At 63.5% G+C, this 12891-nt stretch overlaps 3 protein-coding genes across 5 annotated transcripts; 2 read left to right on the top strand and 1 right to left on the bottom strand.

Annotated features, from left to right (window-relative positions):
- Positions 1 to 1315: 1315 nt before the first annotated feature.
- HAS3 (hyaluronan synthase 3) lies at positions 1316 to 4888 on the top strand. 2 transcript variants are annotated; one of them, XM_027646487.1, is made up of 5 exons: positions 1316 to 1356; positions 2180 to 2800; positions 3318 to 3419; positions 3525 to 3873; positions 3984 to 4417. In XM_027646487.1, the coding sequence occupies exons 2-5, from the start codon at positions 2180 to 2182 to the stop codon at positions 4310 to 4312; spliced, it is 1401 nt and encodes a 466-aa protein (XP_027502288.1). In that variant the 5' UTR covers positions 1316 to 1356; the 3' UTR covers positions 4313 to 4417. The 2 variants fall into 2 exon arrangements, with proteins under 2 accessions (XP_027502288.1, XP_027502287.1); XM_027646486.1 differs by having other exon boundaries at positions 3525 to 4888.
- Positions 4889 to 5451: 563 nt separating this feature from the next.
- On the bottom strand, positions 5452 to 7614 carry CHTF8 (chromosome transmission fidelity factor 8). 2 transcript variants are annotated; one of them, XM_027646498.1, is made up of 4 exons: positions 7478 to 7614; positions 6553 to 6593; positions 6340 to 6457; positions 5452 to 6264 (listed from the first exon to the last, which is right to left on the bottom strand). In XM_027646498.1, exons 1-4 carry the CDS (start codon positions 7493 to 7495, stop codon positions 6049 to 6051), a joined length of 393 nt encoding a protein of 130 aa, XP_027502299.1. In that variant the 5' UTR covers positions 7496 to 7614; the 3' UTR covers positions 5452 to 6048. The 2 variants fall into 2 exon arrangements, with proteins under 2 accessions (XP_027502299.1, XP_027502300.1); XM_027646499.1 differs by lacking the exon at positions 7478 to 7614 and adding an exon at positions 7054 to 7086.
- On the top strand, positions 7118 to 12129 carry UTP4 (UTP4, small subunit processome component). Its single transcript, XM_027646485.1, has 16 exons — positions 7118 to 7368; positions 7617 to 7808; positions 7895 to 7979; positions 8079 to 8168; positions 8281 to 8489; positions 8625 to 8796; positions 8876 to 8967; positions 9372 to 9468; positions 9657 to 9721; positions 9817 to 9933; positions 10128 to 10287; positions 10530 to 10636; positions 10874 to 10969; positions 11157 to 11342; positions 11430 to 11540; positions 11905 to 12129. Exons 1-16 carry the CDS (start codon positions 7210 to 7212, stop codon positions 12019 to 12021), a joined length of 2055 nt encoding a protein of 684 aa, XP_027502286.1. The 5' UTR covers positions 7118 to 7209; the 3' UTR covers positions 12022 to 12129.
- Positions 12130 to 12891: the final 762 nt, after the last annotated feature.

Genomic DNA, 12891 nt, shown 5'->3' with positions numbered 1-12891 from the left:
AACAAGCTATCTGGCTTTCTTGCCTCTGAGAGCAAGGATGTGTCTGGCTGTCCTGCTGCTGGGAGCAAAGCAATGGCTGTGCTGGGGATGGAGGTAGTTTGATTCCCACCTTGGACAGCCACGGGCACACCAAAAGTGAGGGGTCCCTGATGAGGGCACAGGGAGGGCTGTGATGTGGGGACACGCTGCCCCTGTCCTGTGTCCCCCCTCCCCATAGTTGGGCACCTGTAGCCACAGGGACCCTGGCAGTACCATGGCAGTGGCACAGGCCACACCAGTCTGACCCCACCGTGCTAGGCTTTGCACCCCCACACCCCACTGCTGCCCTGTGGGAGCCCTGCCTGTGGTGCTGAGGGTCCCGGCATATCCCTGTCCCATCCATGGGCTCACCAGCTCCTCACTATTCGCTCCAGGTGCTTGGGAAGATCCCAGCTGGCATCGCTGCGGTGCTGGGGATGTCATTCGAGGGGCACCTGCCCGCCCAGGATGCCCCCACTGGAGGGATTCCCTTCCCCAGCTGCCAGCACTCGAAAGCTCCGAGTCCAGTCCTGGTATCACTTCGCACCCGGCTCCCAGCACAACAGGACACAACGGCCCGCATTGGGGTGAGGAACCCGAAAGTGCTGGATTTAAGCCCAGAGCCAAAGCTGCAACTCCTATGGACTCAGAATGGCTTTTCCCGGAGCTGGCTGTCCCTTGCCATCAGCCAGGCACGGGAACATGGTGCTGCTGTCCCCGGGCTGACCCTGGTCCTGTCCCGGCACCCACCGGCCACAGGGACAGGGTGACATGGGTGGCTCATAGCCGTGGGAAGACACGGTGGCACAGGGAGGTGACAAGTGGGCTTCATAAGAGGGGCCCAAGAACGGGGCGGGGGGAAATGGAGTGACCGGTCCCCGGCCCGTGGCGCTGCGCCGGTGCCGGTGCCGGCTGATGCCGGCGCCGGGTGATGGTGATGCCGGTTCCGGTGCAGCACTAGAGCAGCTGCCGGTGCTGCCGGTGCAGCAGCTGTACCGTGGAGCCTGTGATGATGCCCGTGTCGGTGCAGCACTGGTGCCGCTGATGCCGGTGCTACCGGTGCCGCCGGTGCCGGTCATCACTCCCGCAGTGCGGGGCTGCGGCCGGTGCCAGGTGCTGCCGGTGCAGGGCCGGTCCCCGGTGGCTGCGGGCGGAGCCGGAGCCGGTGCCGATGCCGGTGCCGGGGGCGGTGCCGGCGGTGCCGGTGCCGGTGCCGGGCGGGGCCCCCGCGGGCTGCGGGCGGTGCCGGCCCCGTCGCGGTATAAAGGGGCCGCACGGGCCGGGCTGGGCGCACAACGGCGGCGGCGGGTGGGGAGCGGCGGTACCGGTACCTCCACGGTGAGTCCCGGCCCCTCCTTCTTCCTCCCGGCCCCGCTGGTCCGGCTCGGGGCTCTCTTGCAGCGCTGCGAGACCGGCGGCGGCACCGGGGGCTACGGGGTCGGAGGTAGCGGGTAGCCGGGAGCGCCGGGGGCTGCGGGACCGGGAGGAGTCGGGAGCGCCGGGGGCTGAGAGGCCCCGGGGGGGTTGCCCGGGGGCTCTGCCGGCGGTACGGGTGTTCCTGGGGCTGGCTCTGCGCCCTGCCTGCAACCCCGCACGTGGTCGTGCACTCCCCGACATGCCCACACCCCCTGCCCGCACCCGCGCCCTGGTGCAGCTCCGCAGTCCCGTCCTGCCCGCGCTGCCCGTCCCCGCGTCTCCATCTCGCCGCGGGGAGGGGGTCTAGGTCCTTCCATCCCCTCAGCCAGGGGTCCCGCCACAGGCAGTCTGGGTGGTGGAGGGCTCTGGGGGGCTGTGATTTCCCCGGGGACACCCCAGTCCCTGGTGTCCCTGTGCCCTTCCCTGTCCTCTAGCCCGGCCATCTCTTGGGAGCAGCTGTGCTCCCACTTGGCTGGACAGGGGGTGCTGGCACTGTGCACTGTGGGGTGCTTGGGACCTCCACACCTTGCCTGCCACCCTGCACAGTGGGGTGGTTGGGACCCATACTTCATCTGGCTCCATGGAGACACTGGGAAGGTGTCACCCCCAAACCAGTGACCAGCAAGGGACAGGGTGGCCACAGGGCAGCAGAGAAGCAGGGTCTCTCCACTTCTGTGTTATGGGGAGGTCTAGTGGGGAGCATGTTCCCCTGTCCCTTCCCTGATGCTCTTTGTTGTTCCCCCAGATGCCAGGGAGCCTCTCCACGGCCCTGCGTGTCGTGGGGACCAGCCTCTTTGCCGTGGCGGTGCTGGGGGGAATCCTGGCTGCCTACGTCACAGGGTACCAGTTCATCCATACGGAGAAGCACTACCTCTCCTTTGGGCTCTACGGGGCCATCCTGGGGCTGCATCTCTTCATCCAGAGCCTCTTTGCCTTCCTGGAGCACCGGCGCATGCGGGGTGAGGGGCAGCCAGTGCGGCCGGGGCGCTCTGTGGCCCTTTGCATCGCTGCCTTCCAGGAGGATCCCGACTACCTGACAAAGTGCCTGCGCTCTGTCAAGCGCATTGCCTTCCCCGACCTCAAAGTGGTGATGGTGGTGGATGGAAACGGCCCTGATGACACCTACATGCTGGACATCTTCCATGACGTGATGGGCTCTGAGCACTCAGGCAGCTACATCTGGAGGAGCAACTTCCATGCACAGGGCGAGGGAGAGACGGAGGCCGAGCTGCGGGAAGGGCTGGCCCATGTCCAGGCGCTGGTGCGCAGCAACACCTACTCCTGCATCCTCCAGAAGTGGGGCGGGAAGCGGGAGGTGATGTACACGGCCTTCCGGGCGCTCGGAGACTCTGTGGACTACATCCAGGTGGATGCATGGGCCGGGGGGATGTGGGCAGGGAGTGTCCTGCCTGCATAGCTGGGCAGAGGGGCTGGGGGTGGGATGGGAGCAGCCCTGGGAGCCTGCAGGAGCACTTGGGTGCCTGGATGTGGCCCCATGCACCGGCCCTGAGCCACTAGCACTGGGGCTGGGGGTGACTGGCACTGAGGTGGCCAAGGGGTTGAGCCCTGTCTGCAAGGGTGCCACATCACCTCCTCAGCATGTGCCCTAGCATGGTGTCACTGAGTGGGACAGCATGGCACAGCACAGGGTCCTAGGTCCCCAGGGTGGCTGGGACAGGTCCTCCATCAGTTCTGGGGATGGGTGTCCTGGGGCAGTGGTGTCCAGGCACCATGGGGTGCTCCACTCCCTGCCATCGCCTGCTGGCCTCCAGGGCCCTGCCTGGTCTCGCCATCCATGGCTCGGGCTTGCCCGGCTGCGGGCTGGGCTGTCTGCCGGGTGTGTGGGCGGCGGGAGCGGGGCTCGACGTTCCCTCTGCCCCCAGGTGTGTGACTCAGACACGGTGCTGGACCCCGCCTGCACTGCCGAGATGCTCCGCATCCTGGAGGCCGACCCCCGTGTTGGTGGCGTCGGTGGCGATGTGCAGGTACCTTGGTGTGAGGGAGGGCATCCCAGGGCGGCGAGGCGAGGGCAGGGCTGGGAGTGCCGGGGGCTGCAGCAGTGCCGGAGCTCACATCCCTCCCCTCCCTAGATCCTGAACAAGTACGACTCGTGGCTCTCCTTCCTGAGCAGCGTACGGTACTGGATGGCCTTCAACGTGGAGCGTGCGTGCCAGTCATACTTCGGGTGCGTGCAGTGCATCAGTGGCCCCCTGGGCATGTACCGCAATGCCCTCCTGCAGCAGTTCCTTGAGGACTGGTACCACCAGACCTTCCTGGGCAGCAAGTGCAGCTTCGGGGATGACCGGCACCTCACCAACCGCGTGCTCAGCCTGGGCTACCGGACCAAGTACACGGCTCGCTCCAAGTGCCTGACGGAGACACCCACGCGGTACCTGCGCTGGCTCAACCAGCAGACCCGCTGGAGCAAGTCCTACTTTCGTGAGTGGCTCTACAACGCACTGTGGTTCCACAAGCACCACCTCTGGATGACCTATGAGTCGGTGGTCACTGGGTTCTTCCCCTTCTTCCTAATTGCCACCGTCATCCAGCTCTTCTACCGCGGTCGCATCTGGAACATCCTCCTGTTCCTGCTGACGGTGCAGCTGGTGGGTGTCATCAAGGCCACCTACGCCTGCTTCCTGCGTGGCAATGCCGAGATGATCTTCATGTCCCTCTATGCCCTCCTCTACATGTCCAGCCTGCTGCCCGCCAAGATCTTTGCCATCGCCACCATCAACAAGTCGGGCTGGGGCACCTCAGGGCGCCGCACCATTGTGGTGAACTTTGTGGGGCTGCTGCCAGTGTCGGTGTGGGTGGCAGTGCTGCTGGGTGGGCTGGCTTACACTGCCTACAGCCAGGACCTCTTCAGCGAGACTGAGGTGGTCTTCCTCATTTCAGGTGCCATCCTCTACGCCTGCTACTGGGTGGCCCTGCTCACCCTCTACCTGGCCATTGTCGCCCGCCGCTGTGGCAAGCGGGAGGAGCAGTGTGGACTGGCCTTCACTGAGGTCTGACTGCAGGGTGGTGCCACATGCCAAGGGGTTCCTGTGTGCCAGAGCAATCATCCCCAGTCCCCTCTTCCCCCATCCTGGAGCTGGGATGGTAGAAGTGCCAGGTGCTGGGGTATCCCTGTGTGCCAGAGCAACCACCCCAGATCCCTTCTTCCCCCATCCCGGAGCCACCAGGTGCTGGGCAGTGCCAGGATAACTACCCCCAGTCCCCTTTCCCATCCCAGAGCCAATGGGCAGCGCTGAGCGCTCCTACCCCTTGGCATTTCTCAGCAAATCTTGAAATCTTGCTAATTTTTTTATTGATATGTTTATTTTTTCCTTATCATTTCTCCATCCCAAGCTGGCTGTGGAGAAGCTGAGCCAGGGCTGCCCATCACCCACCTGGGTGCCACTGGCCACATCCCTGCTGTGCCCTATGGAGCATCCTGGTGCCGAGCGCTGCTGGCTGCGCTCCCCCCACCCCAATCCAGAATTTTCCACCTTTTGGTGCTTTTTATAGGGATTTCAGTCCCACCTCCACGGTGCTACAGCACTTCCCACCCCCAGGACACACTGTCTCCGTCTGGCACGGTGCCAGCACTGCTGGATGGTGCTGCCTTTGCTCCACTGCTGCGTGCAGGCACGTACCCACGGGGAGCCCCTCCAGCCCTTTTGGGGGGGTCTGGCTGCTCCAGGAGGGCAGCAGGTCCCTTCAGCTTTGCCAAAGAGCCAATGGGGGAATCCTGGTGTGGAGAAACTGGGAAAATGGGGGGAGCTGTGGGTTGTGTGGAGCATTCCCCCCAAAGGGGCTGTGGTGGTGCTCTGGCAATTCATGGCCCCATCATTCCCACCCCACTGCCTTCTCAACAGTAGGAAGACATTGGGATTTAGGCAAGGTGCTTCCCAACCTTTCCCCTCCCAAGGGAATCGACCTCTGGGTCCTTTTTGTCAGGACTTGGATGAAAACCCCTTTCTATGATGGAGGTTTTAGCTGTTTTTTGTTTAACTTAATACAAGGTTTTTTAGGAGACTTTTGTAGCTCTTTGGTATTGTCATGGATGGTTTGTAAATCTATTTATTTTTGAATCTGCCAGGGGGATTCTTTTAATATTTTAGGGGAAAAAAATGTTTTTATATCCTGATGGAGTTGTGGAAATAAAGACTCGCATCAAGGATGTGTGCTGTGTTTTGGGGAGGGTTCCTGGTCCCCCTGCCCTGATTTGAGGGAGATTGGGACTGAGTCCCTGTCTGGCACTGCTGTCCCCACAGATGCAGGGAGAGGTAGAGGGGGGCATCTCCATGCTGGCACCTTCGCAGGTCCCTGGGAACTGCTGAGTCCAAGCACTGAGGGCAGCCCCCAGATAGGACATCCCTGCATGGGCTCACAGGAGGTTCCTGCCCCTCAGGACCCATGTCCCCTGGAATGACCCACAGAGTCTGTGGTTCTCAGAAAAATGTCATTTTGAGGGGACAAGTGACCTAGGAAGGGCTCTGGATGCCCAGATACAGAACCCATCACCTTGAGAGTTCCCTGTGCAGGACAGGGATGAAGTCCTGGATCTTTCTCAGTCCTTGCTGCTCTTCCCAGCAGCAGAATGAAGTTCACAGCCCCCATCCATCCCCCTCACACCTTCTTGGGCACGTGGGTGATGATGGGCTTGGGGCGGGTTTTGAAGAGCAGTTTGGTTTTGATGACGGCGGAGACGGTGTAGTGCCCCTGTGGCTCCCCGGGGCTGGGCTGGGAGGCTCCTCCCTGCTTCACCAGCACAGCAAACGGCTTCTCCAGCTGCACCACCTTGCCATAGAGGATGTGGTGGCCCACGATGAGCACAGGGATGCCCTGGGGAGAGTGGAGGGTGAGGGTACGGTAGGGCCAGGCTGTCCACAGGGGGGACTCCAGTGCCACCTGCCTCACCTCACAGGTGTAGTGCAGATCTCCCAGGAGGCTCCCGGCCAGGCTCCCGGTCTGCCGGGGCTCCACCTCGCCCTGCAGCTCCACCAGCACCCACTGTGCCAGGCTCCTGGCGCCGCCACTACAGGAGAGACAGGGGGGTCACCTGGGGGGGTCACCCGGGGCCTGGCCGTGGCCCGGCAGACGGCTGCAGGGGCTGGACCCCAAGGGTCTCACCTGGAGATGACGATTTGCACCATGTCAGGTCCTGGGGGGGGCTGCAGAGACACAGGTAGGGCATGGGGCAGGGCCTGCTACCCCTGGGGTCCCCAGGCTGAGCTCCTGCCCCTGGCCCCCACAGACGCCATGTCCAGATCCCAGACCTATCCCCTTCCCAGGCCCTCCAGCCGTTCCCGGGCCCCACAGACCCACCCATACCCCCCCCGCGGACCCTGCAGCCCCCTCGGGCCCCACAGCCAGACCGCAGACCCATACCTTCCCCGGGGCTTGCAACCCCCCATGCCCACACTCCCCCTCCCGGTGCCCCGCAGCGTCCCGGTGATGCCTCCCGGTTGTGCGGGGCGCTGGTGCCCTCCAGCGGCGCCGGTGCGGCGGGGCCGGGCCGGGGCCGCTCGACGGGGCCGTTCGGGGGCCGGGCCCCTCCCGTCCCCCCCCCCTCCGCCCAGCCCGGGCCGACCCCGTCCCGCTTCCCCCGCGCCGCTCCCGCCGCTCCCGCACCCGCCGCCGGCTGCGCGCGAATCTCCCGCCGCGCCGCCGCTTCCGCCTCCGGTCACGTGCGGCCCCGGGGCAGCCCCCGGTTCCGGTGCCTCGCGCACGTGGGGCGGAGCGGGGCCGGGACCGGGATCGGGATCGGAGCGGGGCTGCTGGGGCGCGATGGGCGAGTTCGAGGTGCACCGGGTGCGGTTCTTCGGGCTGGTGCCCGCGGGCGTGCGCTGCCTCGCCTGCCAGCCCCGCGGCTCCCGCCTGGCTCTGGCCCGCACCGACGGCGCCGTCGAGGTGTACAACTTCGCCGCCAACTACTACCAGGAGAAGGTGAGGGCGCCGGCACGGGCCGAACCGGGCTGTGCTGGGCCTGTACCGAGCCGTACTGGGCTTTAGCGAGCTTGTACCGGCCCCGTGCGAGCCTGTACTGGGTCTGTACCGAGCCGAACTGGGCCATGCCGAGGCTGTACCGGGCTTTACTTGGCCCTGCCGATCCGCACCGGGCCGTACAGGGGCTGTACCGGGCTCTATTGGGCCGCTCCGAGCCGTGCCGCCGTGTGACGCCCGTCCCTCCGCAGGTGATCCCCGGACACGAGGCGCGGACGGTGGAGTCGCTGTGCTGGGCCGCCGGGGACCGGCTGTTCGGGGCCGGGCTCAACGGGGACATCACTGAGTACGACCTGTCTCGGCTGAGCGCGGCCCGCGGGGCCGACGGCGGCGGGGGACCCATCTGGAGCATGGCGGCCAACGGCACCGGCACCCAGCTGGCGGTGAGTCCCACCGGGAACGGCACCGGGAGCAGCGGCAGGGGCGGGGAATCCTCCTGTGCCGCCAGGCTGATCCCGACCTTCCACAGATCGGCTGTGAGGATGGTTCTGTTAAGATCTTCCAAGTCATTCCTGGAGGGATCCAGTTTGAGCGGAACCTGGACAGGCGGAAAGGTGAGTCCGGCAGCAGCACCATCCCTTTGTCCCCCCTGGTGTCCTGGTGACCAAGGGGCTGTGAGCCCGCGGGGTCACACCTGGAGCTTCCCTCTCCAGGCCGTGTGCTGTGCCTGTCCTGGCACCCCTCGGACACCCACATCGTTGCCGGCTCCATTGACGTCTTCCGCATCATCGATGTCGCTTCAGGTACCTCCTGCCCTGGGGGTGACCCTGGCCTGTCCTACAGCACTGCCAGCACCCACTGGCCTCCTGTGCTTGGGGGGATCCCTGGCCACCCCCAACTGTCCTCCATGTGCAGGTCAGACTGTACAGAGGATCATGGTGAACTACCACGTGGAAAAGGTGAAGCGCGAGTGTGTGGTCTGGGCCATCGCCCTCCTTTCCAGAGGCACTGTGGTCACCGCTGACTCCTTCGGGAGGGTACAGTTCTGGGACTGGCAGCAGGGCACGTTGGCAGAGTCCCATACTGTCAGCACCTCGGCTGTGCTCTCGCTGGCTGTGGCAGAGGTTGGTGAGACCCCCATGTCCTCCCTCAGCTGACAGGGGCCCGTGGCAGGAGCTGCCGGGCTTGGTGCCTCCTGATGATGCCCTCCCTCTCTTCCCAGTCTGCTCCCACAAACCCATTCTGGTTTTTGTCCCCAGAAGGAGGACAGCATTGTTGTGGGTACCTCGACTGGAGCCACCTACCAGCTGCAGCTGCTGCCAGTGAAGCTGGGTGGATCAGAGAAGCGCTGGGTGCGGACCAAGCCCTTCCAGCACCACAGCCATGACGTGCGGGCCGTGGCACACAGCCCCACTGCCCTCATCTCTGGGGGTAGGACTGCCAGGGGCACCGGGACAGGCTGGATCTCCCCTCCTGGTACCAGCTCAGCTGATCCCTGTTTGGCTTCCAGGCCTGGATGCCCAGCTGGTGATCCGCCCACTGTTGGAGAAGGTGCAGAAGAAGGGCTACGATGCAGTGCTCCGAAAATTCACCTTTCCCCACGTGAGTGATGCTTAGAGTGGTGTCTTGTGGCTGGTGGGGTATGCGGGCGGGGCTGGATCTTTCTGCAGGAGAAGCTGGATCTCCTTGTCCCTTTGGGTGCCCTCCTTTCTCTGATGGGGTCCCTTCCCTGGCCCTGGGTCCCTTCCCTGCCCTGTTGTGTCCCCTTCCTTGGACCTGGTACATCTGGAGGCTTGTGCCAAGAAGTAGTAGAAGTTAGCAAGTTGGTCTTGCTGGTCCTGCCGGGTCTCCATTTCCAGGCTCCCATCCCATGGAGCCTGTTCTCCCCCACCTTGGAGTCTCCAGCACCCTAGGGTGTTCTGCTGGTGCCCCAGCCCGTTGTAACAGGCTGTGGATCCATGACAGCCTGACCATTTCCATGACATCCTGCCTGTTTCTCTGCACAGCGACGCCTTGTCTCCTGTGCCAGGAAGGCACGGCTGCTTCTCTTCCAGTTTTCCCAGCACCTGGAGCTCTGGAGACTTGGCTCCACTAGAGAGACTGGTGAGTCACAGGTGTAGCTCTCTGGCATTGGCCCTCTGACAGAGCCCATCTGCCCCAGAATTTTGTGATCGAGCTGTCCTGTACCTCGGGGAAAGGTTTGGTTATTCTCCCAAGGATCCCCAGCTGCCCAACAGGACCTCTATGGTTTTCCCACCATCACTGATGCTCCGTGTGCTTTCTTGTCCCAGGAAAGGATGGCGAGGTCCTTCCCTTGTGCCGCATGCCCGAGCACCTCGTGCAGCTCAAGAGCAAGGTAGGGCTGAGCGGGGCAGGGGTCCCCCTCAAAGAGGGGCACGTGGTGGGCTCTGGGAGTCCCTTGGGCTCCTCTCAACCCTGCAGCATTCCCAGGGCCCGGAGCACATCTACTGCAGCTGTGTCTCACCCTGTGGCACCTGGCTCAGCTATTCCACCGCCTCCCGGTTCCACCTGTACCGCGTGCGCTGCGACAGCGTCAGCCTCAGGAAGGTCAGGAAGGGTGGAGGGAGCTGCAGGGTCATGGGGGGCTGGCATGGTCAGTGTCACAGTGGTGACAGCGGTGGGTGGCAGTGGGGTCCTGGTGGGCTGGCGTGTCCCTGGGGGGTTGTCATGGCCGGTGTCACACGTAGGGAGCACTGGTGGCAGTGGGGTGGCTGCCAGGGCTGTGTTCTCCCCACTCCCAGGTCCCAAAAGTGCCCAAGCTGCTGCTTCCAGCCTACCAACTCCAGTTCTCCGCCGACTCCAACAGCCTCTTCGTCGCCTCCGCTCGAGGATCTGTCCACGTGCTCCAGCTGCTGGAGCCAGGGGGCTGCAAACACCTGCACACACTTCGGCCACCCTCAGGTGTGGGCTGAGGGGAGCTAGAGGGGAGCTGGGTGTCCCTGGGATCCATGTCCCCTCCCTGCTGTGGGTGCAGAGAGGAGTGTGTGTCCCCCTTTCCTGTCGTAGGTTGTGTGTGGGTCCTTCCTCTGGGTGTTTGAGCCACCCTCATGGCCTGGCACCAGGGGGCAGGGGGAACGTGGGTCTGGGTGTCCCCTGGGGGATGTGGGACTCCAGCACCCCTTACAGCTGGAGGGTCTCTACAGGGTGCTCCGAGGCTGTTTACCTCCTGGCGCCAAGCGCAGACGGGCACTGGCTGGCAGCCGTCAGTGGGGACTGGGCCATCCATGTCTACAACCTGAAAAGCTCCAAGGTAGGTGCAGGAGTGATCCTCACTACCCCCCTGCCTTGAGGGACAGGGGGCAGGAGGCTCAGCGGGCAGGGCCCCTCCCTGGGAGCCATCACTGTGGCCCTGGAGCAGGGCTGGGGTGGATGTCTGGGAATGGAGGTCAGAGGTAGCCCTGGGGGCTCCACTTTGGGGGCGGATGTGTGGGGAGGGAGATCAGAGCCAGCCCCAGTGGATCCCATCAGCACACTGTCCTTCCTGCAGCATCACTGCGTGGTGCCCACCTACAGCTGTGCAGTGTCAGCCCTCGCCATCCACCCCAGCACCAACAACCTTGTCGTTGCCTACTCGGACCAACAGGTAGGATCTCTCCTGGTTCAGCCCTCACGTCCCTGGTCCTCTCCCTGCCCTCAGGGCTTTCCAGACTGGCTCCGAGGCCCATCTGGCTGTTGCTGGAGCTGGACCTGCCCCTGTGCTGGTGTGGGGGTGATGTCAGGCAGGAGCAGACCCCCTGAGCTGCCCTGTGTTCCCCTTTGTGCCTGTGCAGCTGGTGGAGTTCAGCATCCCCGAGCAGCAGTACACGCCCTGGAGCCGCACGGTGCAGAGACGGGGGCTGCACCGCTGCTGGCTGGAGCGGGACACACCCATCACCCACATCACCTTCAACCCCAAGAACCCCTCACACATCCTTCTCCATGACACCTACTTGTTCTGCGTCCTGGACAAGTCCCTGGTGAGCCTGGGGGTGCCCAGGGCATGTCCCTGAGGGAGGGGTGGTGGCCTGGGCAGTGCTGACCTGGGCCATGCCTGCTCCCCACAGCCCCTGCCCGACGACAGCACCCCTCTGATGAACCAGAGCACCCTGAAACAGCTTCCAGAGACGGCCAGGAAGCGGCAGCTCCACGCCTTCAAGATCTGCAAGAAGTTCCAGGTGGGTGATGGTGTTGAGGAGCCGGGTCAGGAGGGTGTTCAGGACATGGAGAGGGACTTTGGACAGGGGCCTGGAGTGATAGGACAAGGGTGAGTGGCTTCCCACTGACAGAGGACAGGGTTAGATGGGATATTTGGAAGGAATTCTTCCCTGTGAGGGGGGTGAGGCCCTGGCACAGGTTGCCCAGAGAAGCTGTGGCTGTCCCATCCCTGGAAGTGTCCGATGCCAGATTGGACGGGGCTTAGAGCAACCTGGTCAAGTGGAAGGTATCACTGCCCATAGCAGGTGAAACAAGATGGGCTTTAAGTTCCCTTCTAACCCAAACCATTCCATGATTCTTTGATTCCCACCTCCTGCCCTGCAGCCCCTGCTCTTTGCGGATCTGCTGGATGAGAACTCCCTGGTTGTGGTGGAACGACCCATCATGGACTTCAAAACCCAGCTGCCTCTGCCTGTCCAACAGAAGAAATTCGGCACCTGAGAGCAGAACAAGCTGCTCCGGCCTCAGGAGCTGTCTCTGTGTTGCTTTCCTGGGACACTGTAGGAATTTTCTTAGGGTGCTGTCAGAATAAAACCTCTCTGTTCTGTACATCTCTGGTCTTATGGCTAATCCGTGCTGTGTGAGACTCCCTGTTGTCACACAACCCTGTCACCCTGATCCTTCTATCCCTCTTCTCCTCCACAGAGCTGTGGGACAAGGTGACACCCCAAATTCCAAGCTTCTTCCCTGTCAGCAGCTAATCCCAGTGCTGGCTTCTCTCTCTCTCCCCAGTGGCTTTGTGGGTCTTTAGGTGCTGTGTGGGGCAGGGGAGCCTCATTCCCTGAGGATGGGGCTCTATGGGTGCTGCCTGGTGTGGGGAAGCCTTATTCCCTAAGGATGGGGGTCTGTGGGTGCTGTGTGGGGCAGGGGAGCCTGATTCCGTAAGGACGGGGGGGTCTGTGGGTGCTGCCTCATTCCCTAAGGATGAGGATCTGGATGCTGCATGGGGCAGGGGAGCCTCATTCCCTGAGGATGAGGGTCTGTGGGTGCTACCTGCAAGCCTCATTCCCTAAGGATGGGGGCTCCTTTGGTGCTGCGTGGAGCAGGGGACCCTCCTTCCCTAGGGACGGGTGCAGCCTCATTCCCTAAGGACGGGGCTCCGCGGGAGCCACCCGGTGTATGAAACCCTCGGGATGGCGCTCTGTAGGTGCTGCGTGGGGCCGGGAAGCTTCATTCCCTAAGGATGTAGGGAGGGAAATTTGAGATCCCCTGGGAATAAGGGAGATTTAAAGCGAAAGGGGGGGGGGGGGGGGAGGGTGAAATAAATCGCAGCGCGCGAAATAAATCACAGCGCCAGACATGGCGCGGGGG

Source organism: Corapipo altera, unplaced genomic scaffold, assembly GCF_003945725.1.
Source record: "Corapipo altera isolate COAL_440 unplaced genomic scaffold, ASM394572v1 62, whole genome shotgun sequence".
Taxonomy (NCBI): Eukaryota; Metazoa; Chordata; class Aves; order Passeriformes; family Pipridae; genus Corapipo; species Corapipo altera.
Note: the sequence above shows the minus strand (reverse complement) of the source record. Positions and strands in the feature narration are given on the sequence as shown.

What these genes read in the sequence shown, in the direction of transcription:
- HAS3 (XM_027646486.1), top strand. Translation starts at nt 2,180, where the DNA reads ATGCCAGGGAGCCTCTCCACGGCCCTGCGTGTCGTGGGGACCAGCCTC. An exon ending in ACTCTGTGGACTACATCCAG is followed by an intron (nt 2,801 to 3,317) that starts GTGGATGCATGG and finishes CTCTGCCCCCAG; the next exon opens with GTGTGTGACTCAGACACGGT. An exon ending in GCGTCGGTGGCGATGTGCAG is followed by an intron (nt 3,420 to 3,524) that starts GTACCTTGGTGT and finishes TCCCCTCCCTAG; the next exon opens with ATCCTGAACAAGTACGACTC.
- UTP4 (XM_027646485.1), top strand. Translation starts at nt 7,210, where the DNA reads ATGGGCGAGTTCGAGGTGCACCGGGTGCGGTTCTTCGGGCTGGTGCCC. An exon ending in GCACCGGCACCCAGCTGGCG is followed by an intron (nt 7,809 to 7,894) that starts GTGAGTCCCACC and finishes GACCTTCCACAG; the next exon opens with ATCGGCTGTGAGGATGGTTC. An exon ending in TCGTGCAGCTCAAGAGCAAG is followed by an intron (nt 9,722 to 9,816) that starts GTAGGGCTGAGC and finishes CAGCATTCCCAG; the next exon opens with GGCCCGGAGCACATCTACTG.
- CHTF8 (XM_027646498.1), bottom strand. An exon ending in GTGCAAATCGTCATCTCCAG is followed by an intron (nt 6,458 to 6,552) that starts GTGAGACCCTTG and finishes TCTCTCCTGTAG; the next exon opens with TGGCGGCGCCAGGAGCCTGG. An exon ending in ATCTGCACTACACCTGTGAG is followed by an intron (nt 6,265 to 6,339) that starts GTGAGGCAGGTG and finishes CACTCTCCCCAG; the next exon opens with GGCATCCCTGTGCTCATCGT.